The sequence below is a fragment of the Alligator sinensis genome, unplaced genomic scaffold (genome assembly GCF_000455745.1).
Source record: "Alligator sinensis unplaced genomic scaffold, ASM45574v1 scaffold496_1, whole genome shotgun sequence".
Classification (NCBI taxonomy): domain Eukaryota; kingdom Metazoa; phylum Chordata; order Crocodylia; family Alligatoridae; genus Alligator; species Alligator sinensis.
In genome coordinates, this window is record NW_005842246.1 from 800,302 (window position 1) to 823,189 (window position 22,888).

A 22,888-nucleotide genomic window follows, 5' to 3' on the forward strand; every position below is an offset into this window, starting at 1 on the left:
GCAGAATTAGATTAAAGGAAAAACACAAGAATCCTAAATATATTTTTTAAAGATATAGCCCCATGTTATTGGTGTGACTATACATTAAGAGAAGCCAAGTGTCTGTACACTAAGGAAAGAACTACTGTATTTATTCAATTATAAGACAGGGTTTTTTCCCCTCAATCAGCATGGGGAAAAACATTTTGCATCTATTTGCATATAAGGAAGCCTCATTAAAGTACACTGTCTACCATTAAGCTGCTGCCAAAAAGCTACTATGTTCACTAATGGAAATCAATTATGAAGTTGTTTAAATGCAACCAACACAGAGCCTGGCTATAAAACACAAGAAGGGAACCTAATACGCTCCATCTGAATAAAATATATGGTAGTGTCTATTGCTGTTAGTCCCCCTCAGCACTGACTGTTTTTCAAGTCATGGTGAGCCACTATACTGACTACATTTTGACTTCCTCTTCACTCCCACAGCTGAGCTGTGCCTTTCTTTTCCCATTTCCAACAAGTCCTGTTTCTTCACCAGCCTTAAGTGTCTAGCAAACATCACCAAACTGGGCTCCAAACAGTTCACCCAGGATCCCTCTATTGCCCCCCTCTCTCAGCCTGTTGCATATGATTAGTGTGGCCCTGCCCTCCATGAGGTGGAACCAGACCAGATCGCCATGCAGCTCATCTGCATATACATTTTTGGAGGATCTCAGGACTTGTGACAAGGACACCTGCCATGAGTAGGGTGGCTAATTGGCACATGGATCCTTTGTGGGGGGGTAGCTGGAGCATACACATATATTGAGCAGTGCTGAGCTGTGGGGTCACCATGGCTTGAGATGCTGTCGACTCTGCTGGGGCCCAGCCCAATGAACTGAATAGTAAATCATAAACCTTTTGGTTTTGGACTAATATCATGCATAGTTTATACTACATAGTAAATAGGTAAACTGGTTACTCACAGTAATTTGCCTATATGCAAATTACTACAAGCATATTTATTTCAAAGTCAGTGTTTTAAAATTTGTCGTTCACTTCCATGTCTTCAGGGAGATGCAGGGTCTGTGACTGGGGGTGCGGGGGGAGGGGGAAAACTTAATTTGATCTTTTGCTGATTCCCAATATTTAAATGTTTCAAAATGCTGCATAATTTTCTATTGAAAAAATAAGTGGAATAGAAACTGAAGACTTTTACAGTTGAATAGTTAACAAGGAGGTATGAGGCAGCTTGGGTTTACATGAAAAAACATTTTCATGGCTGATCAATTCACTATTCAGCTATATAGTTAACAACGTAAACACTGAAATTCACAAGTAACCCAAATATTTGGTTATTAGATAGAGATATATTAATTATTGTTCCTATAACAGGAATATGCCTGATAAGTTTCTGTACTTAGGGGTTGTTTAGACCCAGTTGATAATCTATCCTTCTTGTCTGCTGAAATGTAAAGCCTATTTTATTGCACATTTAAAGCACTGCATAAAAAACCAGGCAAATATGCTAAAACATAGTAAAATAGGCAACTGCACGTTAAGTGTCATTAAAAAAGCAATGATTTTCACTACTGCGCATTAGGGGTACACATTGGAGGACACTTTTATATACGCTCCGGGGATGGGCTCCAAGAGCTGCTCTAAATTAAACTGCTGTTGTATCTCGTGTTTCAGTGTCCCCATGCTTAAAAATGGTGGCGGGGGCACTTAAACTAAAGCATGTTCAACAAGCTTTAGTTTAAGTATCCCTGCCACCATTTTTAAGGGTGGGGATGCTGATACACGAGACGCAGGAGGCTGCTGAGTGCGGTAATTGCCATGCTTCAGCAGGCTCGATTAATTGAGTCTTCTCTGATGCACTGGAATTCCAGCATGTTGGAGCAGCCTCCCTGCTCATGTATAGGCACCCGGAAGTACTAAATTTAATGCACATTAGTAAAAGCACAGTAATACACACGTAGACATGCTGTCTGTGGCACTGGTTGGTACAATTAGCATCTAATTTATACTTCAAAGCTGAGGCATTTTGTTTATTACAGAAAAAAAAACTCAGTCTGGTTACTTGCTATGTAGTAAGAGCTGCAGGCTATTTCAGTCAGAAAAAATGAAGGCACTTAAGCTAAAACAAGGAAACAAACTCATACGAAATTTAGTTTCTTTAATCTCTGAACTTTCAAAGGTAGAATCTCTTCATACTTTTTAAACCCTTTGAAATTAGTGTGTGGCTGAATGTATGGCGTGGCAGCAGTCCTTTTCATTTATCTACAGATATCCATATCCACAGAACTTGGCAGAGATGATACCAGACTAGATCTGATGCAACAGATAATTGTTTAAGATGGTTAACTAAGGATAATTTTTTTGGCAGTTCTCTGTGCTTTGCCTATATACTCAATTGTTTGGGGCTAGATGAATACAAGTCTGACAGACCTGAGCCAAATGCAAAAGCCAGTTTATCCTGACAACGCAGAGGAATTTGTAGCATTGATGATACAAGGGCTCACGCGTACCTACTGTCAGTATCTGGACTACAACTCACTTCAGGCTCGACCTCCCTGCCAAACAGCAACCTCTACTAAAAATATAAGAAATTCAAGAAACAAGCCATAAAGAAAAAAACAAAAATAAAAAAAATATATTAAAGCCCCTGATAATCCTGCCTACCCTGGCAAATTTATGGTTAGATTAGACCCAAAAATCTTTACTGTGAAGTAGTTACTTAGGAATGTTACACAAAGCCACCCCATGGGGCTCCTTGAGGGCCGGATTTTCATAGATTTTTCATAGATATTAGGGCTGGAAGGGACCTCGGAAGATCATCGAGTCCAGCCCCCTGCCCAAAGGGCAGGAAGTCAGCTGGGGTCATAGGATCCCAGCAAGATGAGCATCCAGTTTCATCTTGAAGGTGTTCAATGAAGGCGCTTGAACCACCTCCGGTGGCAGGCTGTTCCAGACCTTGGGGGCTCGGACAGTAAAGAAATTCTTCCTTATGTCTAGCCTGAAACGATCTTGAAGTAGTTTGTGACCATTTGACCTCGTCATCCCTTGGGGCGCTCTGGTGAACAAACGTTCCCCCAGATACTGGTGGTCACCCCTGATAAACTTGTAGGTGGCCATCAGATCACCCCTGAGCCTGCGCTTTTTCAGGCTAAAGAGCCCCAGGGCTCTCAGCCTGTCATCGTAGGGTCTGCTTCCTTGACCTCTGATCATGAGACCAGGCAAGAGTGGGGCAACCATTGGCAAGGCCAGTCACGGAGGTAGAGGGGCAAGTGGCTTTGGGCCAAGTGGGGCTGTCTTGGCTCAGCCTTCTCTCACCCCAATGTCACTGACAGCCATGCCTAGTGGAACCCTGCAGCCCTGGAGTCTATGGCAGATTCCACCCCACCACTGGCTCAACCTCTGAATTTCCTGGCCCACCATATATTTGGTGCCCCTGCTCTTAACTCCTTAACATATAGGCACACACCTTACTATATATATATAAAAGAGAATAAATGCCATAATCTGACTCTGGCATCTATCTCCAAGGGACCAAGGTCTCCTTTTGCTCCACAACCCTCTTCCAACTTGACGAGCTATTACAAACACCAATAATAAATACCATTCAGAACAAATTATTTAGTAAAGTGGTATGTGTAGAAAGGAAACATTGGAGGGAGCTGAAGTTGTGCTTTGCTGTTTGCCACACAGAGAAATCATGGTAAAGATAAAGGTGTATTTCTGTGGGTAGAGGTATATAGGATATCTAGAATAAGATGGTTGAGGTATGCTGTTTATTTGTTTTTTTGCTTTTCCTGGGTATGTGTCAGCTATGCTATGTATATGCAGCAACATTTGCTGCTTCTAACATGGATTTTTGTGCACTAGTTTTACTTCAGTACTTGTGGGCCTAATAAGTGCTATTTTTTAACCTATTTTCCCTTATATTGTGATTTAAATGACAATTTAAATACTTATTTAAAACACTTTAATATATATGTTATAATTATAAATATTAAGCATGGAAATTAAACATTTAATAAACATTAAATATTTATTTCAAATACTATGGCACCTGTAATACTAGACTATAATAAAGGAGGAAATAGAATCTAATTGGCCCCTCTAGACATTCAGGTAAAGGCATGATAGGATCTGATATGTGACCCACACAATGGCGCCTCTTGCCATGCCAAACCGAGGGGGCAGCTTGCTATACATGCAAATTGAGGCTGGATAGAAACCTACAGAGGTATTACATATTTTCCAGCCCTAAATTTCCAGCTGGATGGACCTTTTATGGTATGATAGTTAATTTGCACATGTAGCTAGTCTGAAGTACTTGTGCAATTAACCAGTTAATAGTGTTATACATGTAACGTGTAGAGGGGGCCTAACATGACTCTTTTGTAAACATTCTACTCATTATCAAAGAATAATCCATGGAGATGACCTTTAGCCCTAGAGAATTTAGCAAGGTAGAAACAAGAGTCAGTCTTGTTGCAGAATCAAGTTAAATTATTAAGTTATTGTATCCACAAATATAACAGTACATCAAATAGATGGCTGGATCTTGGGCAAGCAACTTCCACTTATTTCAGTTGCTAACAACCTGGGCTGGATTCAAAATCATGATCCCAGGGGAAAGATTCCCTAGTATTTCATGCTCAGTCTTATAAGATAACTAGTCTTCCATTCTTTTAAAACTGGAGTTATAAATTACCCCAAAGTGACTAGCTGTTAATATAAACTGATGTAAAGAAAGCTGTAGCATTTCAAATTGCAGAGAGGGAAAACAAGGGAATGTGGAAACCGCATCTAAAACTAAAGCTGAAAGAATGAGAATTCTCCAGCGAAGAAAGCAGAATAGATATGCACCTCATAGATGAAATAAGATAAACATAGGGCACAAGCTTTTGTGAACTGGAGCTCACTTCACCAGAACCTGGGTGCTGACAGATGTGCACATCCCTGCTCTAACTCATGGCACTTTGCATAAAGCACCAAGAGTTAGAGCACTCCCCCCGCAGTGTTCATCTGTTTGGGTGGCGGGGGTGGTGGGGGGGAGTGAAACTGAGCCTGACTGCAGGAGCTCGGGGAACCAGCTTCCAGTAGAATAGCCACCCCCTTCCCCCACCCTACCTCCCAGCTCCAGTGCGGTCTGCAGGAAGGGAGTTGGGGCGGGGGGGGGGAGCAAGCTGCAGCCTGAGGTTTGCCTAGTCTGAGTTAGAGGGTGGAGGGGCGGGGGAGAACAACTAGGCAGGAGGCTCTCCTATCTACCGCCCCCAACATTAGCTCAGGTTGGGCAAACCCCAGTACACAGCTCAGTCCCCCTCCCCTCTCCCTTCCTGAAGACAACTCTGGGGATGGAACTGGGCTCATCAGCCCAGTTCAGCCCTAATCGCGTGACAGACTGACCCTAGGGAACAGAAGTTCCCTAAGATGCTCCAAAGTGGAGCACTTTCATCTGATCCCTCATTTGATGAGGGTTAATGTGTCATGTGATCAGCCACTTAAAGCATTTTGCAGCCATACACGTGTCTCATAGCATGGCTGTAGAGTGCTTTCAGGGGGCTGACTGTGCGACAAATGTAACTTTTGCCTGAGCCAGCTGTGAAAAGACAAGCATAAAGCAATGTAGAAAGTGGAGTGAGTGATTTGACTCCAAAAGGTGGGAAGAAAGGAAGTACAGAAAAGTGGAGGAGGGGGCAGCAAACAAGAAAAGAACTCAGAGGAACAAAGGGAGACATGAGAGCAAGAAACAGTCACTAGCTATCAGTGCAATATTATCACTTCTTTTTACTCTAGAGATTGTTTAAGATCTCTCTGTATTCTGCTGCATATGTCTCATAATTCTTTCCATTTGTTCGAGTCCAAACAGTTATCTGAATATTTTAAGCTTGCATGTCAGGCACTCCTCAGCCCTTGCTGGAGAGCAGGATTATTTGTTGTTAGGTTTGGAAATAAAAAAAAAAAAGTATTTAAAAGGGACCTTTCAACCAGGAGAAAAATGCATAATGTTATACTTTAAAATAGGCCCATTTAACTTTCATGCATGCTTTTATATTCTGTTATTTTTCTGTCTAGTGTTATTAATTGGCAATATATATTAAGTTTAAACAAGTAATTTCTTCCGCCTTGCACAAATTTCCATCTACTTGAACATCCAGTGAGTTCAAAATGCTGAATCTGTTTGGCTGAATTTGTGATGCTAATCTTTCAATGTCAAACACAAGATTATGATTTTATACAAAATGGATTGTAAGAGGCAAGGCTGTTATTCAAGCAAATTTCTATATTAAGAGCAAGGCAATGCACAATAAAAATAAATTGCTTCTCACATTTATGTTCTTTTCACAGTTGTGTGTTACCCCTCTTTAGGAGAGACCACTTTCATTTTAGTTTCAGCTATGTGAAAAAGTTTTCCTGACATTCACCTGAGCAGTCAGTATCAAAATAGTTTGATTCTCTTTCTTTAAAAAAACAGAATAGAAAATACAGGATCGAGAGTGGTAGGACACCAAATCAGTACTAACTAAAGTTTGTAGGTGATAGACTGGGAGAGTGGCAATTAACAGAAGACAGGCAACTGATGCAGAATAAATGGGATCACTTGGTAAGATGGATGCAAGCACAGAGTGTGCATTAATTCAGCCAAATGTAAAACAGTACCTCTTCGGACAAAGCATAAAGAGCTTACTCTGAGTTAGAGGATGGAGAAGTCTCCCAAGGGAAACAGTGATTTTGGACCAAAGGGCTAATGAGAACCTAAGAGGTATAATCAGGGGAATACTGAGCAGGAATAAGAAGCCTCTATTAGCTCTGTATTTGGCCCTGCTGTGCATGCTACAGGAACAATGCGTCTAGCTCTGGTGTTCATTATTCAAAAAGGGTATTGAAAATTTGGAGAACTGCTACAAAAATGATTTGAGGCTTGGAGATAAATGCCTTATAGCAAGAGACTCAGGGCTCTGTGCAACTTAAAAAAGAAAGGTGAGACAGTGACCTATATAGGCAACAGCAATTTGATAACGCTTCAATCTAGACACCAAAAACATAATAAGAGCTTAAGCTTGACAAATTCAGACAGAATAATATGACCTTTTTTTGTTTGTTTAACAGTCAGGATGATTAACCATTGAAACAACATGCTAAGGGCTGTGGTGGATTCTCCTTTACCAGAAACCTTTACAGTAAGTTGACATGTTTTGCTAATGATATGATCAGATAAAAAAAATGAAATAATTCAGGGAAGTCATGTTTTAAAGCAGAAGCTGAGTTAGGTGATCACAACGATGCCTAAATGATATGCTAAACTAAGTTTAGCCTATGATAGGCTAAACTTAAGATAAAGAGAGAAAAACTTTATCTACATGTTGAGCTGGTGAAACCTCATGTGGCACAGTCACACATCAGTTACTCCTACCGGTGATCATTTGTTTCTTCCCATTATTGAACTGGTAAGCACGACAAGCAAAAAGGTAGAAAAAGAACAGATAAGAGAGGAAGAGGTCCCCAGAAGTGAAACTGAGCAGACTGCCTTCAATCAATAAAATTTTGAGAAGGAAAGAAAAGTAAAGTAATGCCCACATGCTGCATGGGGATTCAGATTTTGAGACTAATGAGAAAATTTAGGCGATGTATTTTCTCAACTTCAGGAACAGTAGAATACATTTCTAACTTGTGATCATAATTTCAGAGGTCAAAGACTGAAAAGATACTTCAGCAAACACTTGTGCAGAAGATATGAAATGGAATCTTCAGGACCATTCTTTGTCCTCGGAGAATAACATTCTGTGATACTTGCAAACAAAGCCAAAACATTTGAAAGATAGATTAAACTAAACATAAATTTAAAAAGCTTGACTGATTTTCCTGTTTTTCATCTCCTATTTCTGATGATTTCTAAGATGCTTCCCACACACGGAATAATCAGCAATGTGTTGTAGGGAGATCTTAGAGAAGCTCTTTTAGATATGACATCCAGTGGTAGGAAAAGACTGGAGGCTCCATACTAAAATGTGTGGTCAGAGAAGTCCACAAAGGACAATGGGATGCAGCATGCTGTTTCCACGGTAAATAAATATCCATGGAAGAGTGCAATATGGCATGGTTATGAAATAATTTGGGAAATATTCACCGGCAGAGTGGCAAAGTGGGGCTCCCCGCCTAGCTACAGTGCTAGGTTCCCCACTTGCCTTTGGGCACACCTCACACCTGACTCACTTGCCACACCTTGTTCTTATTAATTAGGATGTTAATTAAGCAGGAGGCTGCCCATTTTATGCCCCAATGCCAGGGGGCGCTATCTGCGGCTCTGTACTTTCACTACACCGCAGCCCATGCCTTGCAGATGGTATCCAGATGTTCCAGTGCTCCCGGCCTACAGCCGGACCAAGCTTAGGCCGCGCTGTCAGGCCTCAGTCACACACAGTCATACCGCCCGCCTTTCACTAGGGCCTCTCACACTCCATCCTCTCTCACAGGGTCTCTTTCATGCCACGACAACTTATGCCACCTTACTCCCCCTCTTGGAGTTGGCCCCTTAGGCCATAGGCTTAGCTAGTCCATTCCTTGGGTGGCAGATGTACCTTCTGTTGGGCCTCTCCTGCGACCCTCACTGGGGTAGTGGCCAGCCAATTACCTGACTGGGTCTAAGCTTACTCTGGCCCCTTTTGGGGGCAACTCTATACATGTAAACATACTGGGTACTCAGCCCTCTGGTTCCTCTCTCAGCACTGGGGTCCTTCCTCTCTGCCCCCTTTCTAGGGCACACCTCACCAGGGCATTCTTACCCCACACCACAACTGGTGTTCCAGGGTATCATGGGGACTCTTGCTCCCCCTTGGAGCAGCAGGTCATAGTGCTCAACTCTAGCTATTACTTTCGACCCACATTCAGCCTCCCAGAGGTGAAGGACTTACTGGGGGGTCAGGACTCACCCCTCTCCCTTGGACTGAGCCCCCTTACTTGGCCTTGGCCCAAACTACCACCTCAGGCATCCGGAGACATACCTTAGGCCTACTCCCCAAACACAGGGCTCCAGATCACCCCCCCTTACTGGGGCTCCACATCAGGTGCCTGGCCCCGACTACCTTTCCTCAGGGTCGTAGGGCTCAGGTGGTCGCAGCCGTGCCTGGCCCCCAACTGCCTCCGGTGTTACACAAACCCACCTGAAGGTGACAGCTAGGTTTAAGGTGCCCCTACCCACCTTTCACCAGGGTGATCACTGGCCTGGCATTTCTTCGGGGCTCCCACGCCACTGAGAGCCCCACCAGGCCACCCACTCCCGGCAGGGTGCAGTTTTAGGTCATACCGAAGACCAGGAGCCTCCTAACCATCCCCTACAGCTCCTGCCCTTATCTCCAGGGTGTTCCAAGAAGCCTCGCAGCCAGGCGATGTTGCTGCCTCAGCTGCCAGCAGCTGAACTGCCCTGTTTATGTGGGTGGCCAGAGCTCTAAAATGGCTGCCACAATTAAGCACCTGCTGGCTGCTTGGCCCTTCTTAAAGTGGCAGGCACCAACAGTGCCCTGCCACACAACATCCCCCTTTAAATGGTACATGGGGGATGTTTCCCCTGCTGCTCCTCCAAGTGAGAGCCCTAAAGTGGTGAGCACCCCAAAGGTGCTCCGCCACACAGAGATACCCAATGGATCAAATGACATAGCATAGTGTGGAACTATGCAGATTACAGAATACATCAGAAATCTTAGAAGACAATGGGAGAAGAGGAACGCACAAGTGGGCTTCTTAGAGATCCTTTTGTTCTACAAGTGAGAGAAGGCAGATGTTGGCGGTGAATTGTTTGGGTGCATAACTGGTGCAAAACTGGAGGATTTCAAGAACACTGGATAACACGTCACTGGAAGAGAAGACTGTACATGTAGGACAGCCTGTCTCTTGCATGCAGTGGAGCTGATTGACCCTGATGGAGCAGCCAGGAGTATGTTAAATGACCAATGTAACAGGAGGACAGTAAGAAGGCATGTGCAGAACAAACTCAAGCAAATTGAGCCAATTTGGTAAAATGTGTGTAGAGAATTGTTTCAACTTGTTTATCTACCGAGGCTAGCACTGTGGGCAAGAAGGAACAACAGAAAGTCTTCACGGATGAGAAAAAATGTTATATAATTGTCTGAATTTGTTTAGAATATGAAAGAGAAGATTGAGAGGTGACCTGATTACAGCGCATAAGTACCTTCACAGGGAAAAAAATGGAAACTGAAGGGTTCTTTGATCTAGAAAGGAAAGGCACAACATGAGCCAATAGGTGGAAGCTGAAATTCAAATCAGAAATAAGGCACCAGATTTTAACAGTGAAGGTTAGTAAGCCCTGAAACGAGGCAAACAGTAGATTTTTCATCTCTTTATGTCTTCAATCAAGATGATGGCCTATCTGAAATATTTATACTTTGGCCAAACACAAATTAACTAGCCTCAATATAGGGGGTAACTAAATTAAACTGAAAGGTTTATGATGCACTTAAGTTGAGGCTGGAGGATCAGATTGTCCTTTTTAAGATCTTTCATTTTTTAATCAAGTACACTTTCAAAGTTAACTTGCAAATTTGGGGACTCTTATAAGAAACACCAAAAATTTTTTATCACTTTTCAAATATTGGTCTACATTTACATTTTTTTAAATATGGATTTACTGAGTCTTTTTTAATGAAATGGCTGTATATTGCAGAAAAGATATTTTGTTACTATTTATTTTTCCTTGCTAAATTTAAATGTGATATGCATTTGTGTTCCTGTATCACATACTACTAGGATTTCTCCATAAAGTCCTGCCTTTGCATTGAATACTAAACTGCAGCATTTCTGGTCCAGGAGGCAACAAATGAAGAAACAGAGATTTTTTCTGGTCTGGATTACTGCCATGACTGGATTTAGTCAAAATGATTAATTTCACGTGATCTCCAGAGATGTCTTTGCTGTGTCATTTGCTACCACTTGTGGACTACTGCATAAGAGCTGGATATCTTACATGGAGACATTTTTAGAAGCATCTCATTTCCAAGATGCTAAGACTTAATAGGAAAGCAAACCCATAAAATATGTTTTTACCTCTACGGCTTCCCAACCCCACTGCCGGTACTTTGGATCGTGAGTGAACCGCCACATATACATGTAGGTCTCTATAACTTCAGGTCGCAAAATGTAGTATTTCTCATTTTGCCTTGTCGCAATGGCCTCAACACCCCCATCAAATCTGAAAGCTTCAGGCCCCAGTTTCATACCTAGAACGCAAAAATTAAATGGTCAACAATGTTAGCATGAATACAGTTTTCAGCTATTCACTTTATTTTTTGAGGCTATTCAAAAAAACCCCAAACACATTACTTTTCAAGAACAAAACATCACAATTTATGGAAAGTACTAAATATTGGTCATACCTTTAACCACTGATGCCAATTTTTCAATGTCCTCCTCATAGCGTATAATGCAGATAGTGTTATATTTGGGAAATCCCTATTTCTAGTGATAAAGGGCTGCATTTCATCAATGCCCTAAAGTGCAGCTATATTCTGAAAAGTGATGGTAAAAGTAGTATTTTGCAAGTTTATTGTGTTGATCACTACATATGAGATCTGCTTATCTTATTATAGTATTCCCCACCCCAACCCACTTTGCAACTTGGCCCTGGGATCTGAAAGTTAAATTTGGTTCTGTCATCATTTTGCTTCAGCAGTCTAAAAGATCCTGCAAGACAAATCCATATTATTTGTGTGCAACTCTACTGTCTAGTGTTGCATGGAACTGAGAGTAGACTTTGTCCTGCTTTCAGAAGTTGGTTAACAATTCTGTTGATGCACAACAGTATAAAATCTTATTCATATTTGTGCTGGCCTCTCCAGAGTTCAGGGTAGTGAAAAGCAGTAAAATGTGCTGGTCACTAAAACAAGTAGATATGACTCAATAGGTGCAGGCAAAAGATCTGTGGATGAAGCCACAGCCAACTTTATGGTCAGTGTGTGGAACAAAAGAGCATGGTAGAACAGAGTTCAGCTTAATGGACATTCATTATATAAAACAGTGGATTGTACCTCAGCACCTGCTTTAACAAGGCCAGAATTGTTGATAAACAGTATTTGATATAATTTCTGAGCAGAGCTTACACATCAAACTTTAGAATACAATACCTACTTGTGCGGTCGTAAGACTCATGACAAGTGCGGGCAATCTCAGCACCAAGTTCAATATGATGGCCTGTTTTGTCGGCAGGAGCTCCATCTGCACCCAGTGCAAACATGCCTCCGGCAAAGCAAGTCAGATGTCCCATTTTGTGCTCGAGCAGGCCACCCTTCCACTCAGCAATATATGTCAGACCTCCGCTAGATTTCCGGATCAGATGGGTCTCTATGGCCTGAAAAAATACAAGTTTTTGAACCAAAACCTACTATTTCATAGGGTCCTGTGTAAAAGCAAAGGCAAAATGACACAAAAACATAGACAACTAACCAAAATTTTTACCCAGTCCAGCTTCTTTGCTTTTAGTTTTGTTTTCAGCATAGTGTTTCAGCTGAAGTTAGCATTAGCATTCTCAAATTACAAGGACTGAAAATGCAGCTCTTCTTTCCTAGAACAGGTTGGTAACCAACAATAATGCGACCATCATCTTTGCTGCATGTATCTGCATTATACCCAGTAAATTTATATAAAACATATAAACATAATGTTTCTATAAACATAATGTTATATAAATCATTGGAATAAGTGAAAAAGAATGAGAAAGGAATCCTGGAGGTCTTTAGAAAATTAATCAGTTCAAGTCTACAACTATATACTGAATTGGTCACCAATGCTTTATTTCAGTGGAATAATGAAATCCAGAAACACTACTGAAATACAAATGAAAAGAAAGAGAAGCTTAGTAGTCCACATACACAAAAAAAAGCGCGCCATAGTACGTGGACCTATTAAAGACCAAGATAAAAACTGAGCTGCACACAGGAAGTATTGAAAATAGGTTTTCCCCCCCTTTTAAATGACTACAAATGTTATTTTACCAACAGGAAAGAGCTACTGTATATTACTGCCTACACATTCTGACTATTAAAATTTTTCCCGTTTTGTCATCTTTTTCTCATCTCCAAACATGCGCTAAAGACTACTTTCTTTTCTCCAGCATCTTTTATTGGCTCAAAGTTCCTCAGCCTACTCTTTTTTTTTCCTTGCTCAGTCTGTTCCAAACTGCACCACCACTTTCTGACAATTACTGGGTATTGACTGCATTGAACACCTGGACTTGTCTTTTAACCTTCATATTTATAAAGGAAACAGGGCATTTAAAAAGAACTATTACTTGAAATTAAAAAAATAAAGCCAAAACACACCACATGATATGGGCTTCTGAAAAAAGGTCCAAAATAGTTATATAAAGCCTAAATAGCTTTCCTACAGATTAATGATGGTTGTGGTTAAAAATAAGGGACATGCTTTTGCCTAATGTGGATTCTGGCTCCCTCCTCCCCCAGGTCTATACCATCCGTGCGTTTCCCCTCTTTTTTAAACCCCCATTCCAAACGAGTGGGAAACCTGGATTTGTTTTGGTATTACTTGGTAACTATTCTAAACAAATGTTGTTAAAAGCCATTGTTTTCATTGGTTATTCCATGAGGATTTAAATATTTTTATATCAGTTACATAACTGATAAAACAGGCTTTAAAGTACTATGTAATGTATTTGATGCATAAATGTCTGAACTTTATTTAGACGGCAAAAATAATTGGATAAGAGAATCTTCTGAATCTTTCAAATGCCTTGTAATAAAATTGTGTTATAATAAAATGTGTTATTATTTAAAATGCCCAATAGTTTGTAGATAATTGTTCTCAGAGTACTAACAAATTATAAACACTCAGCTACCAACCACTTAGGGAAAAGGACCAGCCTCAAAAACTAAAACTTTTCAAAAGCTGAGAGCAGAGCAAACCTGTTTCTTGGTGGTATTCTCACCTAATTAAAAAGCATTATCCTGGTAATAAGTAGTATTTCTACTATAAATTATCTGCTTCTTGAATTTGGTATCTTTAATGTAAAACATTACATTAAACTACTGTATATCACAAAGTTTGCTGACTTAGACAAAATCTATGAAGAAAAGATTATGAAATTATTCTCATGCATGATAAAGACTGGCAATTGTCATGGAACCGTTAAGACTTAATCCAAAACTCACTGGAAAGATGCATTAATTTGAAGGGGTTTGAATCTGGCTTACAATCACTAGTATTATGGCTCATTTTATTTAATGCAGTTTCTATTACAAAATTTGGTTTTGAGACATACAGACGCACCTTTCACAAATCTCCTTTTTCTCTGATTTTTTTCCATTCTTTGTGCTGGACCAGAAGAATTTTTGCTAAGGAAATGTTAAGGTTAATCTAGCTAAAAACTTAGAATAGTTTAAAAAAATTAAACATAACAGGCGATCAACTAATCTCTTTGTATTATAGTACAAAAATGCTCTGGGTTCCTAAATATCAATCACCAGCAAGAATAACTAGATCGGCTTGACCTTAAAAGTTTTTTCTATATTAGTTTTTTCTAGTTAACCCTTTGAGGAAATTAGGGACATATCCCCAACACTGCCTGGATAGTCCTTGGACAATCATAGTCCTCAAGGTAAGAGAGGTGAGCCATCGATATACCTACAAGCAGGTAGTAATTGTGTGCTGTGCGCAACTAGGTATTTGTAAACACAAATTATGAACACAATTTTTCAGGATTAGTGACAAGAGCTTCAATACGCGGCCTTCAGAAATTGTTAGTAATGAGAGGATGTCTACAGAGTTTACAAGATACATAAGCTTAAAAAAAAAAAAGGTTGGGTTCCAGAAGCTAGCTCAAAACTGAAGATTCATGACATTTACAGTTTCTAGTTGACTGAGGCTGCATGAGGAACCCTGTGGAGGCTACAGCCTTCAATTGGTGCTTGAATGACAATGACCTTAATTAAATACATCATGCAAACTAAACAGGCAAAAGAGCAGCAAATATCAATGTGATGCTGTTTCATGCACCATCAAAACTGCCAAGGCCTTTTCCGGGTGAAGAGTAAGTTGGTCCTCATAGAAAGGCTGCTAAGCAAGCTGCTGCTAAAACTTTGCATACCTCTTCACAGATCCTTTTCTGCCAGTCAGACAATTCTGCTTTCTGAAACACCCTGCCCTCCCAGTACATTACCCACTCAACATCTTGAGGATAGTCTTTGCCACCCAGTAACTGGTCCCTCTTCACCAATAACTCCCTCCTCATCTCTACTGTTCTGACCCTGCCAAGGCAAAGATGACCCACTGGTTATGCTGCAGCAGGGGTGTCAAACATACAGCCCTCGGGCCAGATCTGGCCCACCAGTAGTCCAGTGGGTTACTGGAAATGCATGACCTCAACTTTGCTTTGCTGTATGCCCTTGGCACTACAGACTGGCCAGAGCTCTGCACCACCAGGCAGCAGTATAAAGCTGAGGGGATGAAGGGGGAAAAAGCTATTTTCAAGCAGTGTAGAGCCAAGGTTATGAAGTGGGATAAAGCTATTTTCAAGCAGTGTAGAGCCAAGGTGTGTGGTGATGCGGAGCTCTGGACAAGAGCAGCATGAAGCTGTGTTTAGTCAGCAGTGCAGAGCTGGGAGTCTGCTGCTCATAGTTCTGTCTATGTCTGTGCTCCTGCACACCCCTGGCTCCATCTCCCAACCAAAACTCTCCATTACTGCATCTCCCTGGCTCTTTGCTATGGCATGCCCCCAGCTCCGCACTGCCTAAATGTGGCTCCATGCAGTTGCATGCTCCTGGACCCATGCTGCTGCCCAGCCCCCAATCCATGCTGCCACCCTAGTATGGCCCTGTGGTCCAGATCTAGCCCAGGGTGAGCCTGACACACCTGCTCTAAGGCTTCACCATTTAAAAACGGTTATTATAAGAGAGGACACAGTATCAATGATATGAAATTTAGTGTAGCTACAATATCCCATAGCAAGTATCAGGATATAAAGAAACCCATAAGAAGGTCACAGATGATTAGCCATGTCAGTCTGAAGTCAGGCAAAAGGTAGGGTAGTGGGGCACCTAGACTAGCTGGTTTATAAAGGCATGAATTTTCATAGCTGACAACCTACTTAAATACCATACAAAGATGTGCACTTTTAAAGTCTCTACAGGCACAACTATCATATCAAAACATACTTTTTTACCCCTAGAGCTAGTTCTATAAATGTTAAGAGTCATCAGACCAGAAAGCATTGTTGCATGTATTAGATTTGTTGGTTAGGACAGGGTTAGATAATGAACGTATACATGGAAGGCAATATTTTTGAGTATGAGAGAGAAACAGAATGCAGTAAAGTGCCCTGCCTTTTTTTGTATAGGCAAGGCAAGGGACAGGAGAATAGGAAAAAGATGCTGTTCACTGTGGAACTGAAGAATGATTAGCATCTAGACGGTACCAGTTATGTGGAAGATGTTATTAATATTTTGCAAATTAGTTGTTCACATTTTGGACTGGAATATAGACAGTTAAATGTGTTATAGAGACTGAGTAGGACAGTAATGGAGATCTTTTTAGTTGGAAGTTTTTCAACATATTTAAAAAAAATAATACACATGGCATTTATTTCAACCTTAACTCCAAGAAATATTTTTATCTCAGAATTACACCACTAAATTTCACCACCCGTGGATCAGGTAGTTTCATATTTATCAATATTGAGAGATGTATTATTTTACTGCTCAAAAATGGAATACCCTCTTTATGAGGCAAAATGTCATATCAGTGAAAAAAGAGCATGAGGAAGTAAGTGTTTAATTAGCTGAAATATATTTTGATGGGTAACTGTTAAGAAATGGTAGAGATTTTTTCTGAAATAATTAGATTTTTTTAAGATCACAGAAACACATTTTAGAGAACAATAGCCATATTTTTCTAATGCGAAACTTGGAGGCAGAGCAATTTAAAACATTGCAAGGAAGAAGTGGCTGGAATGCATAATTCTAAAGGGAGTAAACTGCAGATGCTACCTGTGATCAGTATAAGAAAAAAAAGAGACAGCTGATGTAGGGCTGTGGCAGTAAGAAGAGGGATTAGAAGGAAAAGTGACCAAATCAGGATATACAGATTTTACCACACCAATTCAAATAAATATTATTAATGTGAATAAACCTAAGATGGCCATGAGTTAGAATGCACTTGCATAATCATATAGTTCAGTTAACTTTTATAGCTGATATTGTATTGTGGGTAATTTTTGTGTTTTTATTCAATACTAAAGGTACTTACTTTCTTCATCGCCTAACCTGTGACAATGCCCTTCAGCCAGTTATCCTTTATTCATTATGCATGAAATTATCCCTCCTCCTCAGCAGGCATAATAGCTCTCAAGCAGTAATTAGAAATAACATTATTCCCTTTTGTATTTTGGATTCTGATTTAAGTGCACTTTGTGTTATTTCTGGTGTCATTCTTATCAAATCACTAATATAAAAAGTAAGGCATGTGCCTGGCTGTGGTGCCAAGACTTGTGTGATTACTTCCCATTTATGGGCCATACAGGAGTTGCAAAAACTAGATTTTGTGTGCATGTGTGTGAGATTTGTATTGGTCAATGGCACAAAAAAACCAACAAAACCCAACCTTGGAACCTGCAGCACTGCCAAAGACAAGGCTTCAAGTCTCACAGATAAGGTTCCCAAATTATAATATAGATTTTTTATAATGCTAAATGTTGAGCTTTTTTCATTTACTTTCTGGTCTCTAAACCAACAAGCTACACTTGCTTCAGTTTTGAGCTGGCTTCTGCAAGCATAGGAGCTAGAAACCTACTATGAAAAAATGGACAACTCCGCCTACATATCTCCTCCTACGGGGTCACTTGCAGGGCTCTTCCCCAACCTTGAGTTCAGCATAATTTTAGTGGAAGAGGAAAATCATATGCTGTAGCACTAACTTAGGATGGTAACTGAGGTTTCTCCTCTGTCTGTTACCTCTACAACAATGATTCCCACATTGTGAGCTGCAACCCCAAATGAGGTTGCAACATCAGTGGATGGGGCCACGATAAATGTGCCCCTGAGATTTCTTGTGTCCACAGCAGGGTGTGAGGTTTCAGCCAGGCTGGACCAAGTCCAGGCAGAAGCCACCTCTGCGGCACAGTGGATGGAACCAATTGTGGGCAGGAGTGCCACATCACTATAGTTGCCAAGCTGAGACATGGCAGCAGCGGTGGTGTGGAGTTGTGCCCACGCTGCTGCCAGGTGAGCAGGGGGCACCTCAGCTTGGCAGCCCTGGAGGTGCAGTGCAGCGCTCCCTCCCTCCTGGACTGGGTCCTACCCACTGGGCCATGGCCCCCACAGGGGGAGGGCAGAGGGCAGGGAGACCCAAGCCTGCAGCAGGCAACCTGTATCCTTCCCATGGGCTCAGGTCTGACAATGCTGCCCATGGGGGAGAAGGGATGGGGGGCGGAGAGAGCTGGGCTCTAAACTCTGAGCTGGGCAGCTGCCTCTTCTCACTGGTGGTAACCGGGGCTCCAGCACTGCTGGGAGGTGGCAAGGAGCTGTGGGTGGGGAATGAAGAGCACCTGGGATTGTGGGGGATTGGAGGTTGGGAGTGAGGGGCCATGCTGGGGAAATGAGTTCATAAATGGGTCATGCTGAGGAAACAAGTCTGGGAAGCACTACTCTACAATCTACATCATCTCTTCCCTTATACTCAGACTTAAGTTTTTGGACAGTAGGAGAGAAATCCTTGTGCTTTCAAATTTGTGGCAGGAGCTGAATAGTTTACCTCTGTCAACAATCAACATGAGGAATACATCTGTTGACATCTACTCTACAAACTCTTATTAAATGTATACCCAAAGGTAATATAATGGTAGATAACACGGTCACTTGCATGTCACACAAAACAGTAGAGTCTTTTTTTTTTGGTATACTGCAAAGGTGTCTAGTTTCAATATAAACCATGAAAACCAGGTAAAATAATATTCCTAAAAGGTAATAATGTAACATTCATAAATAGAAAATCCAGGAAATGGAATGTAGCCAGATAGCTACTTCACCATGCATGCATACAAAGTGTAGTTTTGCTCTTCAGGGATGTTATATACTAACCATACAATTACAATTATGCATTGTTATGCTTGTTGTCCTTGATTACACCCCTTTTTTAAAGACAAATAATTCTTTTCCTTCTGGTGTCACTACAAACAGAGACAATTTTTTTTAATGGTCTTCTCTGTATACCTCCACACCTCAACATATTTAGATTTCTTTTAATACAGACTTATTGCTGAATTTACTAGGTTTGTAATGCTTGTTTTGTGGGCAATTAGATCTATGTAAGGTTTCTTTTCACTAAATTACTAATAAGTACTCTCAAGCCATCACTCTATTTTAATGTAATTTCCCTCCTGGGAATTTTCTGGTTTTCTTAAATTGTTGAAAGTTCATACATGAAAATCAAATGAAAAATCAAGAGGGAATACTACCAACACAATCTCTCTAATGGTTTGAAGGAAGATCTTTTCTAAATCTTTCCTTTTTAATATTAACATTTACAGCCAGATCCCCCAGTTCATTTTGGCTGCTTTTTAGCTCCTCTGAAGTAGCACAAAGTGGCGGGGGTACTCAGGTCAGGTCAAACTGTCATTTTACATTGTTTGGCAGTACAAAGCAGTCAGATGATATACCCCAGGTTGGTTTTTTTTTGCATGTATATACTGAATTTTCCCTTGTAGCTTTTACATGTTCCTTCACATATATAACCAGCCTGAGCCTCCCTCTCCCACCTTCCCCCTTCAGTTGTCGTGGTGCTATGGGTGGCTTTTGAAAAAGAATAGATTAATAGCAATTTTACTGTTACTCTTCATAACTGACAGTAAATCTGTCAGCAAATGCTGAAGAGTAATCTTTTTTTCAGAAGTGCAAAGAATTGCCTTATTTCATCTCACATGGTTCTCAATTAAACTAAATAAAGTAAGCCTATTACTTCTGATGGGAAGGAAACTGACTTTTTGTTTTTGTTTTTTTTGTTTCAAGGAGAAACCTGGAAGGAAGTGATGTCATGTTTGCTAAGGACAGCCTGCGGCTTTGGTCCCACTGAAAAAGGGACATACCAACCATCTGAACCAGGACAATTATTTGATTGAAAGAGAACATTTTACATGCCAAATATACCGAAGAATAATTTTTCATTTGTGAAAAACTAGGGCTCTAATTTTGTGGTCGATAATTTCATCCTTGATACCTAACAGAACATTTTATTCATGCTTAAAATTCAAGACTGAACTCACCCTGAACTCTATGGAGACACAACTGTCACTTGCAAAAGTCATGTACAACTCTTTTCTAAGAACTATATTGCTAAGGCTGGAATACAAAATTCCAGTTTTGTTTTTTTTAAAGAAATCAAGTTAAATGTTCTGTATCTGATTAAATACTGGATCCTAACCACTTATTAAGGTTTCTTTTGTTTTTTTTCAAATGAAGTCTAAACACATCCTTAGATTAGTGACATTACTTATTTTTATTTTTTAATAGCAAATACATAACAAACATTTCCTGAAACTTGTGGGTACTTATTGCTTCTGTTTCTTTTTTTATATCATATACCATATAATAAGCTTGAGCTGAAGTGAAATGCGGATTTTTATAGCTGAGTTGTATAGGAGTTTATAATGGAAGTGCTGACAGGCATTTAACTATTATGACTATACATCGTCTTTTAATGAACAGAGAGATAAGCACAGAAGACTTGTTATGCTTGCTGGGGAAAACAGACAATTTATTTTTGTCTGAAAATTCACTTACATTTTTCAGTAGAGCCCTTGTAGCTGCCCAGAAGAGAAATGCCATCAGGGAGAAGCTTAATAAATGTATTAGCACCCTTGCTAACACTCTTAATGGCACATGACATGACAGACAATGCATCTTTAGAGAATAAGGGTATGTAAAGAGTTATTTCACATAAAACATACATCGGCACTGACAACCTTTTGCTAAATTAACCTTTTGGGAGAGAATTAGTTGTGTTCAGCTGGTGTACTATCACCTGCTGCTCACTGATCTATGGAGTACTAATGGCTTTGTCCTTGATGCAAGTTGCTTACCTGCACCTCATCCTGGCAGCCAGGAGATCATTATCAATCAATATGACTGTTCAGAAAGGGAGATGGTTCAGTTGGGAAAAACTGAAAATGTGAGATATCATTAGACCTAACACTAGCACTTGAGACCTTTAGTACAAATGCAGTGGGGGGAAAAGATATTGACTATTGAAGTAGAAAAATAGTTTTTATCTTCTTTAGTAAGATTTTCCATAGATTTCACCCTGTCTTTCCACAATGATGTCTCTTGTCACAGAAGTCTGGCAAAAACATATAAACCTATAGTATTGGGACAGAAATTACACAAACTGGTATAAGTGATTGGAAACTAGTTCAAGTCTGTAACACAACAGGGCTAGGGACAGATGTTACACATAAACCAGTTTAAGTGATCAGAAACTGGTTTAAATCTGTAACAGAACAGACATTCAGTGCACATAAACTGGTTTGAGACAAACCCGGTTGAATGTAGTATCAGATTTAACTGATTTGGGTCAAACCAATTTATGCAATATCTATCCTAGACCCCTTCCTGGTTTAACTTAAACCAGAGCCCCCTAGCATCCCAGATGCTTTATAGCCCTGGGCTGGGCTCTAAGCTCTAGAGCAGGGCTGGCCCCATCCCTCTGCTCCCTAGCTGCAGCTCTGGCAGAGACTGTAGGCACAGCAGTATCTGCCTGACTTTCCCCTGCCTCAACACCACTTCACCACTTGCTGTCAAGCAGGAATCCCTCCCTCCTCTCTCCCACAGCACAGACATAGCCAGCATGTGGGATGCTAGCTAATGCTGAGAGGTGCCTGTGTAAGGCAAACAGGACAAAGGCAGACAGGACAGTATCTGCTTAGGACTGTTTGGAGCGAATCAACAGGCAGGTGGTAATGTCCCTCCACTACTTCCTTGGAAAAAGTTGTTTAAAAAGAGCTTGAACTAATGAGACAAGCTTTTGTTTTGCAGATGGTCTGATAAATGCTACCCCCCTCTCTAATCAGAGCATCCTGCCAGGGCCTGGCCATCACCCCCCTCAACTCAACACTGTGGAAGAGAAGGGAAAGCTGCTCTAGTGCCCCCTGGCTTCTAGCCTGAGCCACTGCAGCATGTGCTTGCATTTCCTCAGTCCAGAGGGGATGTCTGTATGGTTACAAACTAGTTCAGCCTAGCCAGCTTACACTAACCTGAATTGATTCAATTTTTGCAGGCTCAGGCTTTTTGAATGTCTGTCCCTAACCTAGAAGTTCAGTGCACATAAACCACATTCAAAATGGCTGAAACCAGTTTAAGATAAACCTAGGTGGATGTCGTATAAGACTTAATCGATTTAGATGAAATCAGTTTATTGAACTTCTGTCCTAGATTCCCTCCAGATTCAAGTTAACTCACAATCCCCCAGCATCCCAGGATGCTTTGCATCTTCCCTGCAATCCTCCTTGCAGCTGAGCAGGGAGGTGTGCTCTAGCATTCCCTGGCTTCTGGCCTGGGCCACTGAAGACATGTGGCTGCATTTCCAGAATCAAAAGTGAATGTCTGTTCATTTGCTTATTGGCTCAATCTATGTAGTTTACACTAACTTGTGAAGATTGAATCGATTCAACCTTTGGCTCTGTCCGTCTGTACTTAGCCATACAGGCAGTTTGTTTGTTGCCAGCATAAGTGTCTAGGGCTGGAAACAGACATCACCTTTGTGCTGTCACAAAAGCCAAACAAACAGATGTCCATGTTCCTTGTTATGACACAAATGCCAAAAATTGTGGCCATGACAATAAGTGGTATCAATTTGTGCTATTTTTTTGCAGCAGACATTTGTTTGCTTTATGGGTGGGAGAGCA

General features: G+C 40.9%; 1 protein-coding gene across 1 annotated transcript in view; it reads right to left on the reverse strand.

The window, feature by feature from the left end:
* The window catches only part of MAN1A1 (mannosidase alpha class 1A member 1), a 194,024-nt gene that overhangs the window by 4,023 nt on the left and 167,113 nt on the right, over positions 1-22,888 (reverse strand). The window contains exons 9-10 of the mRNA XM_006027485.3: positions 12,115-12,334; positions 11,035-11,207 (exon numbers count right to left, since the gene is read on the reverse strand). Coding sequence (XP_006027547.1) covers positions 11,035-11,207; positions 12,115-12,334 — 393 coding nt within the window. The remainder of the gene's footprint in view (positions 1-11,034; positions 11,208-12,114; positions 12,335-22,888) is intronic.